Below are 23,764 nucleotides of genomic sequence, written 5' to 3' on the forward strand. Positions count from 1 at the left end.
TTTTTATTCCTGCATGTCGTTTGGCAACCTTCTAAGTATTTCTGGTGTCAGTGTACTTGCTTTTAACAACCCATTTGTTTCCTTTCTTTCTTTCAAATTATCTTGTTCTAACTTCTAGCCTGGGAACTCAGAGATCTGAGTTTATGAGACAAACATAAGCAAAAGAACTATGAAGACTTTCATACAACTGCTCAGTTGGCTCAAGAACTTTGTAATAGCTTTGTATTGTTGCTTTCAAGCCCTGTTCAATTGTTTGTATTTACAACTGGTTTCTAAGTGGTTGTGAACTATGATCTACATACAAGTGGGATGTTTTTCTGAATTTAGCACTATCTATTCCACTCTTTTTTAATCTTAGTCTTTTTAAATTTTTAAAAAATTTGTTCTAATTAGTTGCACATGACAGTAGAATGCATTTATACATTTTGATAAATCATACATAAACAGAGTATAATTTCTCATTTTTCTGATTATACAGATTATAGAATCACATCTGTTATGAATCTATTCACTCCTAAAGCTCAGTTACATAGTGTTCTATAATTAATGTTTAACATATTTTTGAAATTGATACATTAACATCTAGAGCCCTCAGTAATGAAAAAATTGCTTGGGAGCTGAAAATATTTTCTTATGGAATTCACACGAATTTTAAATATTTATTATTTTAATTTTAGATTATCAGTATTATAGAATCTATTTCAATTCTTTTGAAAAATATGTAGTGAAAACAGTCACCATTTACTGAGTACTTTTATACATCATGCCTGAGTTCTTGAGCTAAACACATGATCCTCACAGGACTAAATAAAAATATTATCTCTATTTTGTAGATGGGGAAACTAGACTTAGAAATTAAAATATTTCACAAGTCTAACATAGGAAATAGAAGCCATGTGTTAATCAGTTTTTGAAAACTCATTTTTAATATTTTCAAATTCTCCAGTTATCGTTTGCCTACTCTGTCATGGATTTTTTTTATAAGATCTTTTTTTGTTGACATGCAATTCATATGGCATACAGTTCACCTTCTAGTAGTCATCCACCCATTTCCCTCCAACAACTTCCTTGCCTCAGCCCAAAGCAATCTCGGATCTATTTTCTGTCTCTATAGATTTGCCTATTCCAGACATTTTACATAAAGGGAATTATACGATATGTGGTCTTTTGTGACTCACTTCTTTCATATAACATTATATTTATTCTTAAGGTTCATCTATGTTGTACTATCAGTACTTCATTCCCCTAGAGGCTGCAAGCCCTTAGCAGACTTCAGAGTTCCAGAATAGTCACAAGAGAGAGATTCCGCCACTTATGACCACTTCTAGGTGAGGAGACAGATTCCTGGTGCTACCTATTTCACCATCTTCCCAGAATCTTCTTCTAGTACTTCATTCCTATTTATTGAATAACGTTCTACTTAATGGTGTACTGCCCCTAAAGAAAAGGGGAACAGTAAAACGCCATGTCCCTAAATGCCCCCTTGCTATTCCCAAAATCCTAGCCAAGTTAAGAGTGCAAGAGCAAGTCTGTGTCAAAAAGTTCAGATACATATTATGAGGGATATTGGGAACTAGGGCGAGTTAGTGTTATCTGTAGAAAACTACATTCTTGCTCCTTGGTAAGCTGCTCAGACAAGAAAAGTAAGCAAGCTAATGCTCAGAATCTCACTGCTTCTGCAGCCAACATATAAAACCCTCTCTCAGTGGTGATGAGTGAAGACCTGAAGATAACTGTGGAGAGGATACATTCACTGGTCCAGCCTGCTGTCACTGGACAAAATGCCTGAGGAAGAGCAGGCACTCCTTGGTGAAACTCTGAGGGACAGGTGCCCTTCAGCCTATCGCCTCTGAACATTTCTTGGGGCAGTCACTGATCTCTTTTAAGCTTTCTCCAATTAATTCTATGTGTCCCATGTCATCTCTGGGCACTTTCTTTGGCCTTTCCAGCAACTTACCTCACTACCCTGGCACAAATGCCCTGTGAATGTGACAAATGGATATATATTACATTTATTTACCCGTTATTCATTTGATGGGTTTCCACCTTTTGACTATTAAAAACAATGCTGCTTTATCCAATTAATATTTACATAAACATTTACAAATTTGGGTGGGAGTAGTCAAAGGAAAAAGTAAAAAAAATGTAGTTGATCATTTTAAACTAGGATTGTTGAATCCTAGGGTCTACTTCTAGCTTCTAGACAAAAACTTTGCTCAACTTTTAACAATAATGTTTTTTTTTTTTTTTTTCAAGTGTTTGCCCTGGATCCTGAAGCAGTAGAAACATTAGCTTCAATAACTACACAACGGCTAGCAAGTGCACTCAATATTATAATTCATTTTAACCTGAATTTTTTTTCTTAAACTTAGTTTACTCTATAATTTGGAGAATACAAAAAATTCAATTTTATGTAGCTCCTCTTTGGAGAAAAGGTGCTTTCCATCATACCCAGTGACGGACATTCTATTAACGAACAATTTGAAAATAACTTGAACTTCCTAGATTGTACTGAGAAAATGTTTTTCACTTCTTCACTTTCTTGTCTGCCTGGGACAGTTTTGAACTCCTGCCATCTGTCGCCACAATCTAAAATTCACCTTGCTTTCCTTTTATACCTAAAGACGCTAAAGGAGGATTTGAGAAAATTGTAGTTGATCATTTTGATAAATTTGAAAGCTGCAACAAAAATCCTATTTCCTTTGACAGTCATCTTGGGTAAAGTTTTGATTTTGATTCAGGAAAAAAAGAGTTGAGGGTCAAGAATACAATGAAAACCGAGACTGCTTTTTGAGATTAACGGTGAAGCAAATGGTATATAGAAACGCACTTCTAGAAGGTATCCATGTAAATTAGCAAGTTGCCCACGGAATCACCGCCAAGACAGCGATGCGGGCCCAGCCGCGACCACGGCGAAAGTTCAGGGGGCTCAGCGCGGCGGTCGTCTCCTAGGAAACCGCGGCGGGCGGGTCCTTTGTGCGCGCGGGGATGCGCAACCGCGGGAGGGGCGGGGTGTCGTCTGCGCCTGCGCAGGCCTTCCGCCCGTTACGTCAGAGAGGCCCGGATGGAGGACGCGGAAACGCGCTGTTGCCATGGCATCCCAGTCCTGGCCGCCGCGGGAACGAGTGCTGGGGTCTCTGTCGCCTCGCTGTCAGAGCTCAGAAGCAGGAGGCGAGGACTCCCGCGGTCACCTCTGTGACCCCAGCCGCTGCGCCTCACCCAGGCAGGAGGGGGCTGGAGGGCGGGGAGCGGGGCGGGACGGGTCGCGGCGCCCCGGGGCAGACGGCGGGCGGGCGTCAGTGCAGCGGGGCGGCTTCTGCTGGGACCTCGGGGGGCCCCCGGAGTTTTTTCCGCACCGCTTTCCCGCCAAGTTCCGACCGCGAGAGGTGCCGGCTTGGTCCCTGGGAGCCTGGCGCCTGCCATGCTATAGCTCCAGGACCGGAGTCCGATCCATTGTGCTTCCTACTACTTACTGTGCCTTTAAAGACAGCCGCCTTGGCGTCCCAGCGGTCGGCCGGCAGCTTTTAACTAGCGTGCTTAGGAGGCAGCGAGGCAAGACGGGCCAGTGAGTGCCGGGTGCGGCTGTCACTCTCGCCCAGGCCGCGGACCCCGGGCCACGCCGGCTCCGTCCGCCCCTCGGCCAGAGTGGACTTCGGCCTCTCCCGGCGTGTCCCTGGGAGCGGGCGTCGGGGCCCTGCCACCTGCGTAGAGCTCTGCCGACGACAGGTGTTAAGCTGAACGTGAGGACGCACGGTGGACAGAGGAAGGGAGGGCTCGGCCTCGTCCGCGCAGGGTGCCTCTGTTGGGGCGTGTCCACTGCGTGCGGCCCCGACGCCTCCGGGGAGGAAGATCAGAGAATCCGCGGGGTCGAGTGTCCTGCGGCGCGTTTTGAAACCACCAAGGCTGGGTGGCAAGAGTTTATGGCTTGTGTCCTCTGTTTACTTGCGGCACCAGGCGTGCCTTTTTTTTTTTTTTTTGAAGTTACAGGAATAGGATTACATTTCAGATTTCATGCAGCTACATTTACTGCTCAGTTACTTCACTATGGCTTTTCTCTTTAAGGTATAATATACAATTTAATAACACCTAATATGTTTATATTTTTATTTATTATACTTTTCTGTTTAGTTTAAACCTGAGTTTTCACATGGGCAGGATTCTTTGTAAATAATAAAGCACAACTCCTCAGGTTTTCAGGAAACCACTTATGAGTTCAGAACTAGGTTTATTATAAAAATGAGGGAAAGTACTAAAGAGTCCCAAAGACTTTTTGTCCTAAAAGTAATGTCACTTAAACATCTTAATAAATTTAAGATCCTTGGTCTGCAAAGGAGCTGATTATCCCAAGGCACCGTGACTGTGATAATAAGTACTATTATTTACTTATTTCAGATTATACTGAGTTTTACTTTATTCTGCATCATTCATTGTGCCCTTACTTCTAATTAGTAGGTAGGTAAATACAGTTTAAGGGATTCAACTGTCCTCCAGCTAGGCAGTCTTAAATAAACTTACTCTGAATATTGATTGGTTTCTCCAGGACAAAATATTATTGCTCTGAACATTTGATTTAAAAATTATGGAAGCCTTACTTTTGAATTCTTTAAGAAAGTTCATTTTGTATTTTTAGTTGAAAAGAAATAAATATCTGAATGAATTATAGTACAACTAATACTTAAGAAATAATAATAATTCTCCAGTTGATTAGTTAAGTAGAATAATTAATAACTTTAATTTTATCTGAAAATTCTATTTACTGTTACTATCTTCTTGATAGTATTAGGTATGAAAGTTTTTAAAATGAAAAATGTATATTATATAGAATACATTTTATACTTCTATGGAAATCAACATTTACCAATAGTAAGAATTTGTTGGTACTTATTAAAAATCTCTGAAGGCTGGGGTTGTACCTCAGTGGTGGAGCATTTACCTTGCATGTGTGAGGCACTGGATTCAATCCTTAGCCCCACATAAAAATGAAATAATTATGTCCATCTACAACTAAAAAAAAAATTTAAAGCTCTGAGATTACAAATATGCCTTGTGAATTACTAGAAGGTTTGAGAAATTAGGGATGGAAATCGTTATACTCATTTTTATTAGAACATGAGCAAATGTAAGTGGGTAAAACAAAAAATAATTTGCTCCGACTGGACAGTGTTTTAATGATTGGCAGGGGATGTGGAAATCCTTTTCTAATCCTCAGTCTTCTTATCTACCTTTTTAAATCTCCTTCTAGATTAGCATTTCAGAAACTGTGGGGTGGTATAAGGCTGTTAGGAATATCCACATATAGAAATGTCATGCCATTGCAAGTCTCTCATTAGGGTATATGCAAATATGTTTGTTTTGACATTCTGTTAGGTGCATTTTTATGTGTTAATTAACTTACCTTCAATATTACTCTCTATACCATATTCTACCTCTAAAGTGGACTTACATATACCTTATCTTTTAAAATCTTATAGCATTATTCTTTAACAAACAAAATGAATGAAAATAAAGATTCGGAATCAAAAGACAATGGAGAATATGAAGATGATTTTGAAAAGGACCTGGAGTGGCTAATCAATGAAAAAGAAAAGAGTGATACCAACATAATAGAGGTATATATAAATTGCCAACAATATTCATAATAATTATGTTAACAAAGTGCTTTGTGATTCTTGAAGATTTTGACATATCAGCTCATCTAAACCTCACAAAAAGTTTTTGTTGTACCTTGGAAAAATACCTTATTCCCATCCTAGAGATGAGAAAATTGAGGCATAGAGTGTTTAAATGTTATATCCTAAGGCATGGGGCAATGAGATAACAGGGATTAAATAACACTTGAAGCTAAAATAATAATTACAAAATTATAATTTAAATTATTAAATAATAAAATCCTGATTTATTGCTTCAAAACTAAAAACATACACCTCCCACTTGCTTAGCATGCACAGTTCCTACATTCTATAGTGAAATCATGGGGTTATACTTCTAATGTCAATGAAAAATAAAAAAAATCCCTTAAAAATATAATATTTAAGCTAATATCTGAAACTTGAAGACTGGATTAGCTTTTTAGAGGAAGGAACATAGAGAAAAAAGAGTCAAAGACTGACCATAAAACACTTCTAGGAAAAAGGAATCCATTAAAAGTGATCATATACTATTTATGAGAGATGAAGAAGGGAAATTCAGGAAAATTAGCCAGTTCCTGGTTCATGATAGGTTCTTTCTCTCTTTACATATATACAGTGTGTATGTATATTTATATAATTTTTATGTGTGTGTGTTTGTGTGAGAAGTAGGGAAAGTAACTGAGGAAAAGAGCTGAGACTGGGATATGAGTAGGTGACTTTAGAAGGCTAAAAATGAGAGTAGTTAGAGAAGAGGCCTGATTTAGGGGGTTAAGGAAAAGAAAGCAGATTTCTTAGTTCCATCTTGCTTTCTTAGTGATGGAGAAGACAGGGTAGATAATGTTTGCAAAAGACCACAGAATCAAAAGTGAAGATTTTCCTAAGGTAGTTTTTAAAGGGAGCTTTATGAATTTGAACAGAATAATCAGAACCAGTAGAGGCAGAGATACCCGGAGTGGTAAGGTTGAGCCAGGTTCTCATGATTGGAATGGTGCAAGTCCAGAACACAGGGTAGAGTTGTCCGTGCGGTTCAAGCAGGAAGCACTTGCATGTTCCCATTCATAAAATTCAGAAGTAGAAAAAGTCCATTTTGAATTGTCCACATAGTAAATGAACAGTTTTACAAAAAATAAAACCTCATATCCTTTTTTTAGATGGTTTGCAAGAAAGAAGAGAATGTTAACGAGGAAGCAAAAGAGAATGAAACAGAAGTAGAACACATCACACAGCTTTCTGACCCTGACGCATCCTTGAGGGGTGAGGTTTCACCGAGAAGAAATGATTTCATTTCTGTACCAAGTATTCAGCCTTTGGACCCTATATCAGATTCAGATAGTGAAAACTCTTTTCAGGATTCCAAACTAGAAAGCCAGAAAGACCTGGAGGAGGAAGAGGATGAGGAAGTAAGGAGATACATAATGGAGAAAATTATACAAGCTAACAAACTTCTACAGAATCAAGAACCTGTGAACTACAAAAGGGAGAGGAAACTTAAGTTTAAGGACAAATTAGTTGATTTGGAAGTTCCTCCACTAGAAGACAATGATGCGTACAAAAATTATTTTGAAAATGAAAATATGTGTGGAAAACTCTCACAGTTGTATATTTCCAATGAGTTAGGGTCAGAAAGTGTGCTGCTGTCACTTACTGATGGAAGCTGTGACGAGAGCAAAGATAGGAAGATACTGGTAGAGAGAGATGGAAAGTTCGAACTTCTGAATTTACAAGACATAGAGAGTCAGGGGTTTTTGCCCCCCATTAATAATATCAATAGTACAGAAAATGAACCTCCGCAGTTGTTACTCAGATCTCCCAGTTCCTCTGTCAATAGTGTCAAGAAAGAAGAGCCTGCAGTAAAGATTCATGCTGTCACTCACTCAGCAGGAGAGCCATTGGCTTATGTCCCTCAGCCACCACCCAACCCCAAGACTTGTCCAAGCTTTGCCTCCAACTCAGACAGAAGTAAAGGAAATGGAAAATCTCACCACCGGACACAATCTGCAAATACATCTTCAGTGACCTCAACATACTGTCTTTCCCCTCGACAGAAAGAACTCCAAAGACAGCTAGAACAAAAGAGAGAAAAGCTAAAGAAAGAGGTAAGGATACAAGTGGACATTATATTGAAAATAGAGTATATTTGCATGTTTTATAAATGCAATAGGAACTGAAATCATTGTTCAAAGTATTGGCGATTTTGCTTATTTTTCATTGTTAAGTGTTCAGAATGTGTATTTATGAAACAAGCACTGTGATTACCGTGATCCTTTTTCATAAGCATCACAAAGCACAGCAGAATCTGTATGAGAGGCAGAGGAGATCTCAGTGATGACTTCTTTCAGTTCTTTGATTTAAAGGTGAGACTTAGAGAAGTTGTGACTGCTAAAAGTAACTTTGATATGAGATATAAGGAAATCAGATGTCAGATGGAAAAATGAAGGCACAGAGTTGGGGTTTGTTGGGGTTTGGCAGGCAACAGGTAGACTTGGATTGTGATTCTCTTATGTGTGTGTGCTTTGTATATCTTCTAATCTACAACCCCTTGATGTTGGTTTTGGATAAAGAAGAGAGCCTGAGCTGGAGGGTGTAGCTCCATGGTAGAGTGCTTGCCTAACATGCACAGTAGCCTTGGGTTTGGTTCCAGACATTGAAAAGAAAAGGGGGAAAAAGTAGAGCTTAAAATATCTCTAAAATTCTGGATGGAATCTTAAATTAAATATTTGATTTTTGGTTTTGTTCTTAAGTGAAAATCTATATACTTATAATTGAAAATTCCAGCTACTTAAACTGGTGAGTTTTCTCTAAATTATATCAGTGCTCTAATTCTTGACTAATGGGATACCTAATAATCCAATAGTAAATACCAAATCTCAACAAAATCATAGCTTGATAAATTTTACAATTAGAAGGGACCTTAATGATCATTTTACAGATAAAAAGAAAACTGTACTTGACCAAAATCACTCAACTTTTTAGTAGTAAAGTTGGAATCAAAGTTCAAGTTCTCTGGCATCCATTGAGAAATGGTGTGTTTTCAATTTCATGTGAGAAATCATCAGGGAAATTTCTGACATTTAGATCAGGAATTCACATTAGCTAAAAAAATGAAAATGCGTTTGTCAGGATGTGAGACTCAGGCAGGAGCATGGAAGGGCTTGTGCTCACAGAGCTTTGCTCACTTGGCCACTAAAATCCGAACTCAACAGTCAAGCCCGGTTTACATGATTCAGGTATAAAACAATAGTTGAAAGTATCAGAACTTCAAGACAATAGAGAAGAATTTATTGAGAAGGACTGGATCATGTGTTTTCTATACACAAACACATCTGTGTGCGTATTTTTATAAGAATCATGACGGGGTTTTATATAGACTTCAGTGCCCTTTCACCAGTGACCTGATGGTAAACTTTAACCTGCATATGTGATGGGTAGTTCTCTTTTCCAGATGTCACACATACTTGTTCTGGGATCCACTTTTGTTGTGTGAGGATCCTCATAACTAAACTTCCCTTTGGTCAAGACATGCTCTTGAAGTGCTTTGCTAAGACTCTTAAGCATTCTCAGTTGGTCTCAGGAGAAAGCATGGCTTTTCTTACGCCCAGAGCTTGCTTGTTTGGGCTGCTGCGCTCTCTTCTGACCCAAGAGCTTCATTTCAGTGCTCCCCTTGGCAGTGCCGTGACCGATGGCGCTTGTGTAGTGTACCTAAATAAGCCCTTTGGAAAGATAATCCTGTTATATTGTGTGTGTTCATGTGGGGAATCCAAAGTCCTTTTTGAGGGTGGGGTGGGGGGAGAAAATGTATGAGCAAGTTTAAAATTTAATCTTTAATAAATTGACATTTTATGTAATGTACGCTACTTTACGGCACAGAAAATAGTATATAGATATTTCCAAAGATATATTACGTTGTTTAGTCAGATTTTTGCTTTACTGCCTTTCTTTTGTTCAATCAAAAGGAATTAGAAGAGTTTGGTGGTTTGACAAAATGTAAGAAAAACACATTGAATTCCATTATTTGAAGATAATTTAATCATGGACTTGAATAATTTAGTTCGTTTAAGTGATAAAATTTAGAACTGGAGGAGACGTAAGAACTTCTTGCTGCAGCTCCATTTTATAGACAAGCATAAGGAGACTGAAGTTCAGCACCTTGCCCAAGCCAGTGTGGTGGATTGTTACCTAGGCCTGACTCCTAGCCTGGAGCTGTTTCAGCTGTGCTCTGCTGTTTTGGTCTTGGTTACTGTTTTATAGCTCTAAACAACTGATTTCAGCATCCCCCTTCAAGAGTAAGTAACTCCTTTTTATAACATCAACTGAATAATTCAGATAAAAAACTCACTTTATTCTTGATCATTAACCCAATGTCTAAATATCTTTCTGCTAGCAAAAAAGTTATGTTTTGAACATAAACTACTTGAAAAACATTTTTAAACATTTTAATAAAAAGTTTCAAACACCTATAAAGGCAGTATTTATTCTGTATCCCCATCACTCAGATTCAAGTCATTGAGATTTTGTCATATTTAATTCACCTCCTCCTCTTTCCTTGTATTTTTAAAGCAAGACCCAGAGAGCATGTCATGTCTTACCTGTGTACTGGTATCGTCTCTAAATGATTATGGCATTTCCTTTCATAGGTACAATACTATTCATCACAATACATTTAACAATAACATAAAACATTATAAATTGTACACATTAATATGTATTACATATTAGCATATACCCACATAATTGTATATAAAATATATAAATTAAGACATTTATATTGCTTCTAGAGTGTGGTTTTCCTTTTGCAAAACTGCAGTTTGATGGAAAATTGCATAGAAGAGAGATCCAAAGTATTTCTAAAATCATCTGTGTATTGTACCTCTATGTAATTATAGACTTTACAGTTTAACTTATCTATTTCTCCTCTAAGAATATTTGAAGTCCTGTTTTTTAAGAAGTTGCAGTATTCAGAAGGAAAGTTTCAGGGGCAGAGAATCCTAAGTTTAGATCTCAAAATATCTCTCTCCATTCTGATAACTTATACAATTTTATTAATGTATTTTCATATACTTTCCACTAGGAAGAACAACGGAAAATAGAAGAAGAGAAAGAAAAGAGAAAAGAGAATGACATGGTATTTAAAGCATGGTTGCAAAAGAAAAGAGAGCAGGTTCTAGAAATGAGGAGAATTCAACGAGCAAAGCAAATTGAAGATATGAACAGTAGAGTAAGTAAAACTTCTTTATGGAAAGCATGTTCACACAGATGTGAAAACCAATCTTGTTTACAAGAAGGGAGTCTGAATAAGACTAAGAACCTGTGGAAGACCTAGAAGAGTAGTGAAAGATCTGCAAAAGTTGGAACGTGCAGATGACTTTATAATTAGGTTCTAAGAAACTATAAAAATAAAATGACTCCTATTTTATTCAAACTTTCATAGTTGGGCACAGTGGCACACACCAGTAATCCCAGCTACTTGGGATTGAGACAGAAGGTTGAGACAGGCGGACCACAAGTTTGAGGTCAGTCTGGGCAATTTAGCAACCCTTTTTCACAATGAAAATATAATGGCTAGGAGTATAGCTCAGTGGAAGAACACTTGCCTTGCTTGTGAGGCCTGGGTTCAATCCTCAGCACCTCAAGCAAATAACCACCCAACAAACAAATGTTCATAGCCCAGGAAAACAGAAAATACCAGTTCATTTTTTCAAGATAGTGTAGCTTTGCTATTCAAATGAAGCAAAAATAAATTCTCTCTCAGACTAGTCTTAAAGTAGACATGTGGAAATCTTATATAAAAACTAGCAAAGACACTGAATTATTTAAATTGTAAAAATTTTAAACAAAAAATTCAAGAAAAAGTTTAGAAAACCCCATATCCTCACTACTTTGAAATAAGTAAATAAAAAGTAAAAAATGAAAATTTAGTTCTTAGCTCTTCCAGGTTCATCTCACAATGATAACCATTTTTGACAATGTGATACAAATCCATCTTATTTATGTTTATTTATTTACTTGACCAAAATTTTATGGTGTAGTTTATTTTCACTTCGTCATGAATATCTTTCTAGGCTATTACATTTAGATCTCTTTTTCCTTTTCAAAGAGATATGTGGTATTCCACTGTTAATTTATTAAGCCATACCTCATTTGTCAGTGTTTAGGTAGGTTCCAATATTGTGCCATTAACAGTGCTACAGTAAAGATGTACATTCTATTGGGAAACATCTTTTAAGAGTAGAATTGATGGCTCTTGAATATTCAGAGTAAAATTTTTGGTTAACTATGTAAAATTTACTTCAAATTGTTCATTGTTCTACCAATTTATAGTCCCTCCAACAGTATGTTAAGAGTGAATGTTTCCCACATCATACTTAACAGTATATGTGGTTCATCTTTTTGTCTTCAAATAATAATATACATGCTTCTCTACAAGCATGGATTTATATATGTTTGTAAAATAAAAATAATTACGCATATTGTGGTCTCTACCCCTGGTTTTTGGCACAGAGCTCCTAAAACACTTGTAATTTCCCGAACAATAGGGGTACTAGGTGTGTCTTTTATTCTAATATTTGGTCTTTGACTCCTGTTCTGACAGGGAACTCTTAATCCCATAGACATTCCTGTCTAATGAGGTAACTTGCTGGTTCCTGGATAGGACTGGGAGAGAAAGACTAAACCATGACTAGAGGCTTGGAACTTTCAGCTCCATCTTGTAATCATCTCGGAAGGAGAGAGGCTAGAGACTACGTGATTGTAGGGAAAGAACCAAGGGAAGGAAATAGAGAGGAGGGGCCGCTCAATAGTAACTCAGGTTTATTTGGGACAGACCTACAGAGGGGGTCCTGGTGGGTCCTCCCCCACCTATGGGCCCAGGGACACCCCCTTCAGGCATAAAGGGCCCACCTCCTAGAATCCCCCAGGGATTTGAGCCCTTCTTTGACCGGTGGCCACAGAGTTATGGAAGTAGCCCCACAGAGATGTGAGCCCGATTCCCCAGGGATGTTTGTTTGTTATGCTTTCTTGGAGTCTCATCAGATTGTTTGGATTCCCTTACAGGACCCCCCCTTCCCTGGGAATGCACCTCCAAGTCCCTAGACTCACCTTGGTCCTCCTCAGCTCCCTGTTTCCCATAAGACTGGATATAGTCCTTTTACTTCCTTGTGACTTATGGGACTGGTTTATAATAAACTCCCAAAAGAATATTATAAGTGCACCTGCTGTATCCATTTATTAAACACCCTTTGATGCTTCCCTGGAACAGTAAAGAAGATACTGATATGGGAAATTATTTCAGTTTTTCAGTTGTTGAGTTTGAGGTACCTACAAAACATTCAAGTGATATTGTATTGTAGATTGTAGATTAAATAGGGAAGATTGTGTAGTGATCAGGAGAGGTGTTGAGACTGAAGCTATGAATGGGGAGACTTGATTTCAAAAATGGGATGTTTGTGGGGATCTTTGTGTACCCTCTGAAGTCCTTCAAGTGTGGATTATATATAATATATAGATTCTACTTGAGAGAAGAAGCTGTTCCTTGGGGGCAAGTCAGGCTTTGCATAAGTAGAGGATTTAAGGCCAGGGCCCTCTCAGTGGGTCAGGCGGATAGAGGATGTTAAGAAGTTTTTATATTGTTGAATAGATTACAGACAACACACTAGCAAGGTTTATGAGGGAGGGAAGGAAGTAAGAATTGGAAGAATCACAGCACATTGCTGTAAGGGTTAAGGGTATAGGAGACAAGAGGAACCTGTGTTTCCCAATCACTGATCATGAAAAACACAGCTGTGCCTGTACTGCTGCTAGTTTCCAGGCTGATGGGCCTTCAGGCCTCAGGGTATTCAGCCTAATGTAATTCTTATTAGGTATTTGTAAAAATCAATGTATACTTTAGTGTTCCTTTTTTTTTTTGTACTCTATTTGTTTACAGAAATCATAACCTTGAATATCATTTTCAAAACATGGGCCATATCAAATAATTTATTTCAAATAATTTTATGTAAGAATACATCATGGTTATATTTTCCTTTGTAGTTACTTTAAGAAATTTTTAAAAATTTTTAAAAAATTTAAAAGTTTTTTGATACATTGCATGTCTATTTAAAAAACTGACTTTAATGAGATTTCTGAAGTACTTTTATGACCTTCCTACTAAAGCTTTGGTAGTTGATTAATTTGGCTTATTATAACATTGTGATAAGTGCATTTTGTTTATTATTGCTATGAGGCATTATATATAATGTGAGTCATAGTCTTCAGAACATACTTTCAGCATATTGTTGAATGACCTTTTTTATATCAGAAGAAAGAAAGATTTTAGGTGATAGAATTTTTATTGCCATTTTAGTAAAAGTAGCTAAAGATATTTTTTGGAGAAATAGCTAAAAATATCTTTCTTTTGCAATGAAATTTGTTTTCTTTGCTCAGTAATATATGCATTGTGTGTGTGGGGTGTTCGTACATACACACATGCAAATGTATGTATATATAGGGTATATCTAGGTGAACTTTCCATGATCATTTACCTTCCTTGTATTTTATGCCTTTGGATGTAGGGTTATAATAATATCAATATGATGGAGTTGGTTAATGGTGATGTTAAAAGCTTCCACATTCTTACTGTTTCCCCCCATTTGTTCTGTGAATTACTGAGAAAGTGGTGTTAACACTACCAACTTATTGTTTTCTAGTCTTTATCTCAGTTCTGTTTAACTTTGCTTCACTTGTTTTAAAGGATTGTATGTATATATATGCACTTAGGGTTTTCTGTCTTCCTGATAAATGACCTTCTTTCATTATGAAATGCCCATCTTTTCTTAGAAGGCAGTTTTGTCTTATGTCACTGAAGCCATACCAAGTGGCTTTGTATTTAGAGAATGATTCAAGCAGACAGCATAAATTTGGATCCAGAAATCTACTTCTTTTAGTTGGAGTTAATTTGTACTTAATTATTGATATTGTAAGTTTTAAGTCTACCATTCTGTTATTAGCTATTTGTTCCTATTTTTTTTTTCTTCTCTTCCTCTTTCTCCTCCTCCTCTTCCTCCTGCTGCTTCTCCTTCTCATGATCCTGCTTCTCTTCTTCCTCCCCTTCATGCTGGGGTTCAAACCCAGAGCCTCAGACATTCTAGGCAAACATTCTACCACTAAGCTTCATTCCCAGCCCCGTTCCCTCTCTTTTGAAGCCCATTATTCATCCTTTTTTGCCTTCCTATGTGTTATGGTTTGGATGTGAGGTATCCCCCAAAAGCTTATGCGTGAGACAATGCAAGAAGGTTCAGAGGAGAAGTGATTGTGTTGTGAGAGTCTTAACCCAGTCAGGGAATTCATCCCCAACAGGGATTAACTGAAGTGGTAGGTTGTGGTTGGAGGAGGTGGACGTTGGGCCGCGGCTTTGGGGTGTATACTTGTATCTGGAGAGTGGAGTCCTCTCTCTCTGCTTCCTGATCGCCATGTGAGCTGCTTCCCTTCACCACACTCTCCTGCCATGGTGTTCTGCCTTACCTTTAGCCCTGAGGAATGTAACTGCTCTGTATGGACAGAGATCTCTGAAACCATGAGCCTCTGAATAAACTTTTCTTCCACTACAGTTGGTCTGTTGGGTCTTTGAGGCACAACAGTGAAAAATCTGACTAAAACATTATGGATTAGTCAGATGTTTTTAAAATGTTACATTTTCTTAGAAGCTTTTTAGCTATGTCTCAGCATTGTTTTAAAAATCATTAATCTAAGGCTCATAATATTTATACTGAATGTATCAAAATATATAATTTTTAATGCTTATTTTATTATGTAATTTTGGGATGACTTTTTTTTTAACCTTTTAGCACTTTAAAGATGGTGTTCAGTTGTTTTCTGACCTTCATTGTTTCTAACCAGAAGTTAAGCATCATTCCTATATTGTTCTTGTTCCTGTGTATACAGTGTGTCTTTTTCTGTTGTTGCTTTAAAAATTTTGTGGCTTTTGTTTTCAAAAGTTTATTAGATGTCTGATTTTCTTTGAATCAACCTGACTTGGGTTTGGCTGAGCTCCTTGTATCTGTATGTCAATGTTTTACACCATATTTGGGGAATTTATGGCTACTGTTTCTTGGAAATTTTCTTTCGCACCACCTTTTTTCTCTCCTTTTGGAAATCAGTTTTACGTGATAGGATGCTTTCATTACCTCACATTATTAATAAATTTATGTTTATTTTTTAAAAAACTATTTTTTATTTGATTTGCATAAATTTTATTCATTCATCTACAGGTGCTGACACTTCCTCCTGTAGTTTCCTCTACACTATTAAGACTACTTGGGGGATTTAGGTGTTTTTCTGACTTGTTTTATTTTCTTAAGCTTCTAGTTCTTTAATGAAATTCCTTATCTGTACATTATTTATTTCATATTTTTAAAACTTCCTAAAATTGTTAGACCTGTTTTAAAGTCCTTGTATCTGTATCTTCTCGGAATCTGGTTCTGTTGATGGTCTCTTTTCTGGATCAAGGATCACACACTTTGTTTCTTCCTAACGTCCAATGGTTTTTTTTAATTGTGTAATATATTCTGTAGACCTTTACTTGTAGGGAGTCTGGATTACATTATTTTATTTTAAAGGGTATTTGATTTTGTTCCAGTAGGAAGTTAATATTGAATGCTCTTTATCCTGTCAGACTTGGTTTTATGCTTTGCTATGATAGGTCTGTTTGGTTTTGTTCTTAATCTTAAAGCATAGCCCTTACTCCCAAAGCATGTCCTTTTTACTTGGAAGTACTCAGTGAGGTATCCCCACTCTGTTGAACTTGGACTCTAATGACTCACTGAACTTGTGACTCCTGGTATCTTCATCACTTGTACCAGCTGCTCTCTAATAGAACTTATAGATCCTTGTTTTATACACGCACAGCCCATTCCTTGCTAAGGCCAAGGAGAAGCCCCTATAACAGTCTTTTTGAGCTCTCCTCTGCATGACTCCTTTCTTCTGACCTGGAGAGTCAGGTCCTAAAAGCCCCAAGTTCCCATCTCTGCTTTGTGAGACCAATGAGACCATTAACTGCTCTATGCCATGCCTCCCTTTTCCTGTAATATGGACAAGAAAGTAAAAAGCCAGGTGAACATTGGGCTCTAGCATGTATTTTTTTTATTTTTTTTAAATATTTTTTAGTTGTCAATGGACTTCTATTTTACTTATTTTTATGTGGTGCTGAGGATCTAACCCAGTGCACATGCCAGGCAAGCACTCTGCCACTGAGCTACAACCACAGCCCTAGCGTGTATTTTTATTTATGTCAATAGTCACAGCTGCTGCATTTTTTTTTCTGGTTTTTCAGCTGATTAAGGTAAAAAGGGGTCTGATATCAGTTACTCCGTTCATGACCGGATATAGAAATTTCGAATTCATAGTCTTTTGTTTTCATTCCTTAGTCAGATATTTTATCCATTACTCTTATTATTCATATTTAATCTTTATAATTCTTTGTTTTCATATTTCTTTTTAATATATTTATCTTCTGATTCCCCCAGTGTAGAAAGTTATTTGCTATTACTTTATATATATATATAATTTTGATGCTAGACTTTTAGTTGCAATTTGATTTACCTTACATTTTAGAAGTGTAAAATTAATGTAATGAAAAAGATTCAGATTTCCTTTCAGGAAGATGAGGGGCTTGGGATTTATGTGCCTTTTTATACCCATTTTTTGGTTCATCTGAGGTTATCATGCCCATTATTTTAAATGAAAACTTTTGAAAATCTTTTACAAGCAACATTTTAAAAATAGTCAGTGCATGTTCAATAAATAATGCAAACAATACAATATGACTCAGATGAGATCAGGCACATTCAGGGTAGTGTGGCTATAGACAATACAATTTAAGTCAAAAGTTAAAATGTACCAAGAATTCTTTTTCCTGCCTTCCCCAGCTAATAAATTCCCCCTTTCCAGTAGCAACCAGAATCAGCAATGTTTTGTGCTTTTCAGGAGTATTATCATTCATCTATGTATATATGAATGATATAAATAAATATATATATATATAAATTATAGATATAAAAAAAGTGACATATGTAGATGTAAACCCAAATTCTGTCCACTAATGTGTACTTTTGATTTTCGCTGAATGAATCTTATAGGTGATTTCGTATTGGTATGTAGATGGAGATTTTCCAGTCTTTCGTTATGTGGATAGATCACAGTTTACTTAATCATTCCCGTTTCTTAACATTGTAGATTTTTAAACTTTTTGGTATTAAAAAATCCTATAAGCAATTATCAATGGATACATGTTAATTTTCAAATATAACAGTTTAAATGGAGGATTACATTTGAGGAGATAGTATTGTTGGGTATTTCTTTTTAAAAATTTGACAAATCATTGACAAATTGTTTCTCATAGATGAACTACTTATACTGTCATTGATGGTGTGTGAGAGTTTCTATATTCCACACCCTCATTAAGAAGTGTGTTTTCCAGTGTTTTTATCTTTACTAACTTTGTCAGTAGGAAATGCTGTCTGATTTTAGTATTATTATGAGACTGACACACACACATGCTGTTTGAACTTTCTTTTCATAGAAAAATCCTTTGCTAGCTTTCTATTAGTAGTATTGATCCTTTTCTTTTGACATTTAGGAATTCTTTATGCATTATATCAACTAGTTTTTTGGGAAGTTAGCTGCATTTTCCTTTTTCTTTTTTTGCAATGTATAAATTTGATTTTATATTAGATTCATAAGATAACAAAAAACGTGGAACAATTTTTTTCAAAAATCATTTACAGGGGCTGGGGAGATGGCTCAGTTGGTAGAGGGGCCCTGGGTTCAATCCCCAGCACCGAAAAAAAAAAAAAAAATCATTTACAGCATAATACAACACTTACAATCTAATCTTTGAGCACATTTTGTTGGTTCTACTTTCAAAGTATATCCTAAATTCCACTACCCTAATCCACGGCACTATTTTCTATTGGCTAGACTGCTATGAAATAATAACCGGTTCCCTTTTTGTACTTTGCCTCTCCCTTGCCCAGTGTTTTCCACATGGCAGCCAGAATGATCCTTCTAAAATGTGGAAGATTGTCATGGATGCTCAGAAATCGCTAATGGCTTCTTATCTCAAAATAAAATCCAGAGTTCCTACCATGCCCCACAAGGTTGTACTTTACCTGATTGAGGCTACTTCCCTACTTAATCTTCTGCTCTTCAGCCTCTTTGCTACAGCTTCACTTTGATTCCTTTGCTACTTATTGAACATGCCAAACACAATCCCTTCTCAGGTTCTTTGCTCTTACTGTTAATAATGCTTGAAATATTTTTTTTCCCAGATAACCCAAAACTTCCTCCCTCTCTCTCTTTAAATAACATCCTTTCTCTTTCCCTTTCCTTTTATTACGCTTTCTTTCTTGTACTTCTCTGGAGGAATCCAGTATATCTATCATCAATCATTGATTTTTCTCTTAACATAGAATAATATAGACCAAGAGAACTTTATAAAATGATGGACATGTTCTGTATCTGTGCAGTCCAATACAGTAGCCACTAGCCATACATGACCATTGAGCACTCAAATGTAGCCAGTGGGACTGAGGTATTGAATTTTAGGTTTTTTGTTTTTTAAATAGGGTCTTTGCTCTGTTGCTCAGGCTAACCTCAAACTTTTGGGCTCAAGGGATCTCCCTGAGTAGCTGGGGCTACAGATGTATGCCACCACACTTGGTATGAATTTTAAATATAATTTAAATGGTCTCGTGACAAGTGGCTAGTGTAGGCATAGAATGTATAAGAGAGGAACCTTGTTTTTGTTTATGAAACTCCATACCTATATGCCTGCCATGTAGTAAATATTTTATAAATATCTGTCAAATGAATGAAAGAACAGGAGTACCCATCATTCCCATACATCCCTGAATGCTATACTCTTCTGATCCACAATTCCAGAGCATATACACCTCATGTTATCTCCAGTTATTCCCAACCTTCCAGGTGTTCAGTAGTCATCCTTTAGATCCAAATGTTTTCTCCTTAAAGTTCATTCATGTATCCAAGATCCTGAATTACATAAATCTTATAAATTAGATGGGAGTGTACTTGCCAATGTTGGTTACAGATAAGAGAAAAGGTAAGATGGAGGAAAGGTCTGTCATAGAACTCCCATTTGAGGCAAGCATTAGATGAGTGCATCTTTCCTTTTGTGTTCTAGCTAGGCGTCCACATAATAAAGTCATACTTTTTCCCAGGCTAGAGAGTTCCAAATACGTCCCTTTCCTCTCCCTTTTTCTCCCCAAGTGAGAGCTTTTTCAACTTTGGAAAATTCTCTGAAGCTAAAATCCTGATGCTACCCTCCATAATAGTAATTACAGTTTCGAAGATAGGCTTAGCAGTTAAGTACATTCTGACAGATATTCTTAAAACTTAAAAAAGCTGAGTTTTAATAAAAAGATGGATGGCACAAGTGTTGGATCATATAGCATAGCCCATTTTCCATCAGCTCCTTTAGAAACTGCCCCTCACACCTCAACTCCACTCACTTCCTGTACCCAGCATTTCTTCAGTTCTTTGTTGTATATGTTTGTGCAAAATTATTTTGACAAAGGGGCCAATTTTTAAACATCACAGCTTTTAATCAGTAAGCCTTTTTTATGTGTGGTTTTGTGTTGTCTTTTGTTTTTTGTTCTGGGATACAACTTGGGAGCTTACAGATGCTAGGTAAGTGGTCTAAAAATGAACTACATCCCCAATGCTCTCAATAACATTTCTGAAAGAAAACAGATGGCATTGAGTTCAGTGTTGAATTTCCTGACAGAAGGGTAATCGGCATTGCTGATTCAAGGGTGAGGAGGTCTGCATACTTAGAATGCAGGTGATGAGGTTGGTGCTGTTATGAAAAATGGATGATGGGGCAGTGTGTTCTTGTAGGGTCACATAAGACAGGGTCTCAGAAGGTAGTTTTGGTTTCTCTAAATTAATTAAAGTCTGTTTTCTAATCAGCAGGAAAGCAGAGATCCACAAGAAGCTTTTCGATTGTGGCTTAAGAAAAAACATGAAGAGCATGTGAAAGAAAGGAAGACAGAAGAACTAAGAAAACAGGAGGAATGCTTATTCTTCCTGAAAGGAACAGAAGGCCGTGAAAGAGCTTTTAAACAGTAAGTTCAAGACATGGCTTGATTTTTTTCTTTTTCATTTTTAAGGCTAACCTGATTTCTTTCCAGTTATCTGGGTAAAACTGTATTATCTTACTAATTCTAAAAATACAGACGCGGTTTCATAATTTTGCTAGCAAGCCTTGGGGAAAATAGGGACTAGTAAGTATTGAGTCGACTTATTTGAAGTTCATTTCTTTTTTTTTTTTTTTCTTTTTCATAACTTTTTATTATAAAAGAAACAAAAAATGTCAATTGAGTAAACAGAAGCTATTTACATGTTCATCACACAGAAATCATGACTGATAGCATTAGAATGCATATCTTCTAGGTATTTTTCTCTACATATAATTTTAAAATATTGAGTCATACTGAATGTATTATTGTTCACTCTGCTTATTTTATTAATGATTGCATCTAATATCCAACCCATATCCATTTTTTCACCAAGTGACACATAAATGACTTAGAGGCCACTTACTTCAACTCATATCCAATTCAAGTTCATAGAAAATTATGATTTTTCTTAAGTTCTTTTTATTCTAATAGTTTAGTTATTTAGGTTTATATCTGAAAAGAACTATATGTGTGTATAGATGTATAGGCCTGCTCCCATGCCACATACATAATTATATACTAGCTATATGTGTATGTAATAGTTTTTGATGTTACTCTAAGTAACAAAGCACACTAGATTTGTTTTACTGACTAGATTATTTAGAATGTGGACTCTTCCTTAACCTTTTTTGATGTGTTTATGCTTAGTCTTGTTTTTATATTCTAAGGAAGAACTTATTTTATGCATTGAACAGCAAGAGCTCTATAATTTCCCTATCAAGAAGAGTGAGGCACTGCTTTTGAATCATGCTAGTATTTCTAACCTGGCTAAGTACAAAGAACATGTTACTTGGGATCTATCAAAGTTATTAGCTTAGAAAGCAATATTACTAAAAAAGGGTAGGACTTAAAGCACTTGTAAAACATTGTTTATTACTAACAACCAATCAAGTTGGCAGTTTCATCATAAGATAGACTTAATTAACTATACCTTCTTGAATTTCAGGTATAAGCCTGAAATTTTTCTCTTAATAATTTAATAATTTGTGTTGTAACATTATTTCAATGTGAAAAATATTTTCCTAACCTTAGAGTGTGAAAAGTGAATTTAGGGGATGTGCACCAAATCTGATCATGCCTTTTTTATAGATGGCTAAGAAGGAAACGCATAGAAAAAATAGCAGAGCAAGAAACTATGAAGGAGAGAACTAGACAGCTCCGACTAGAAGCAAGACGTTCTAAACAGCTACAGAACCACCTGTATAACATGCCAGATGCCAAAACTTTTCGGTTTACAGATCCTTACAGCTGAAGGTATATTAAATACTTCATTTGGCAGCAGCTGTCATCAAAATTTTGGAGATAATTTTTTATGGCTCTTGTGTTTTGGTAATACTCTAAATTATGGAAAAAGAATTTATCTTTTGGTGATATTGACAATAAATATATGTTTTTGTAACATTAAAACAAAATAAACTTATCTTACAGTGTTGGAAGGTGCTATGATATTTTGTAATTCGTGAAACAAATAACACGTGTTTTTCTACTTCTAAATTATTAACCTTTCTTTCTACCTAGAAAGAACAAAAGAAAGGGATATATTTATTTAATTCTTACTATCATTTAAATTTTGCAACAACATTTCAGGCAGGGGAAGTAGCTTCTTTTTGAAAATATTTTTATTTGTGCATTATAATTACATATTATGCATTATATTATACATTGTAATTATGCATTGTAGTGGGATTCATTATGACATATTTGTACATGCACATAACATAAATCAATTTAATTTCTTGAACCTCCCCTCTCCAAAACTATCTTATGTTCTGCCTGTCTCCCTTCTGTTTTCATAAGATCTTTTTATTTTTATTTATTTATTTTTTGCTTTTTTCTCTGTAGCTTCCACTTATGAGAGAAAACATACAACACTTGACTTTCTGAGTGGCTTGTTTTTTTTTGTATATAGGAATATAATTCTGGTGGGGTTGCTAATCAGCCTGTAGACAAATTTGGGTTGTTTTACAACCCTCATTCCAACAACTCTATCCTGGAAGTACACTGATCTTGTCTGTGCAGACAAAACTCCAGCTGACAGAACAACTTCATCTGACCTCGTACTGGTGAGAAGAGAAGCTGAGAAATATTTCAACCAGCTTCAGATTTAGGCCACTCCAGCGGGCAGCTCAGAGAGCAGCACAAAAAGAAGAGGGGGTTAACAACCCCCAGCCATTGTTCAAGAAGAAACAGAAAGACAGTTGGGCATAGACAAGGACCATCCATTCTCATTGACTGGACCACCTCAGTGGAGACAATTTTGTCATTTTTCATGAAGAATCATTTTCTCCAACCACTCCCATCTTTGGTTTGTGTGTAAGAGAGAGAGGGCGAGAGAGAGACAGAAGAACAGAAGGGTAGAGAAGAGAGTTTTTGATGTGCTGAGTGGTTCAGATATATACGTGTTTCTTTTTCTCATTTTTAATGTTATTTTTGTGTGCCTTATCTTTTGAGGGTTAGGTTTTTGGTTTGCATAATTTGATTTTGTTTTATATTGTTTTCACATTTGTTTCTCTTGTTTCCCTTTCTCTTTTCTTCTGCTTACAGCCAAAACACTAGTGTTCTTTCTCTCCCCCTTTATTTTGTTTCTGCTTTTTTCTTTATTCCATATAACCATAATCTGCTACATCTCTTCTGCACTTTCTGTTCACTTTTTAGCACATTTTCTTTCTTCTTCTTCTTCTTCTTTTTTTTTTTTTTTAGCTTTGGTGTCCAGTTTTTATTGAGATATTATTACATAGCCTTGGTTGAATTGTTGGCCACATACTGAACTCAATCTCCAGCCTCTCTCTCCTTCTCTAGGGTCTGGCTGACTTAAAGTTCCAACCCTCTAACCATATGATTGGTCTTTATGGTGATGAGTCCCCATTCTGAGTCATCTCATCTTTCAGCATCAAATCATCCAAA

The 23,764-nt window shown here is 36.4% G+C and overlaps 1 protein-coding gene across 7 annotated transcripts; it reads left to right on the forward strand.

Moving 5' to 3' along the window:
- Window positions 1-2,948: 2,948 nt before the first annotated feature.
- CCDC181 (coiled-coil domain containing 181) lies at window positions 2,949-22,296 on the forward strand. 7 transcript variants are annotated; one of them, XM_079107434.1, is made up of 8 exons: window positions 2,949-3,223; window positions 3,982-4,062; window positions 5,472-5,609; window positions 6,782-7,726; window positions 10,699-10,845; window positions 18,635-18,757; window positions 20,592-20,746; window positions 21,950-22,296. In XM_079107434.1, exons 2-8 carry the CDS (start codon window positions 4,012-4,014, stop codon window positions 22,110-22,112), a joined length of 1,722 nt encoding a protein of 573 aa, XP_078963560.1. In that variant the 5' UTR covers window positions 2,949-3,223; window positions 3,982-4,011; the 3' UTR covers window positions 22,113-22,296. The 7 variants fall into 7 exon arrangements, with proteins under 7 accessions (XP_078963560.1, XP_078963562.1, XP_078963563.1 ...); XM_079107436.1 differs by lacking the exon at window positions 3,982-4,062; XM_079107437.1 differs by lacking the exon at window positions 3,982-4,062 and having other exon boundaries at window positions 5,490-5,609.
- The last annotated feature ends 1,468 nt before the right edge of the window (window positions 22,297-23,764 follow it).

Source organism: Sciurus vulgaris (assembly GCF_902686455.1).
Source record: "Sciurus vulgaris genome assembly, chromosome: 12".
NCBI lineage: Eukaryota > Metazoa > Chordata > Mammalia > Rodentia > Sciuridae > Sciurus > Sciurus vulgaris.

What these genes read in the sequence shown, in the direction of transcription:
- CCDC181 (XM_079107434.1), top strand. Translation starts at nt 4,012, where the DNA reads ATGCAGCTACATTTACTGCTCAGTTACTTCACTATGGCTTTTCTCTTT. An exon ending in GAGAAAAGCTAAAGAAAGAG is followed by an intron (nt 7,727 to 10,698) that starts GTAAGGATACAA and finishes ACTTTCCACTAG; the next exon opens with GAAGAACAACGGAAAATAGA. An exon ending in TTGAAGATATGAACAGTAGA is followed by an intron (nt 10,846 to 18,634) that starts GTAAGTAAAACT and finishes TCCCTTGCCCAG; the next exon opens with TGTTTTCCACATGGCAGCCA.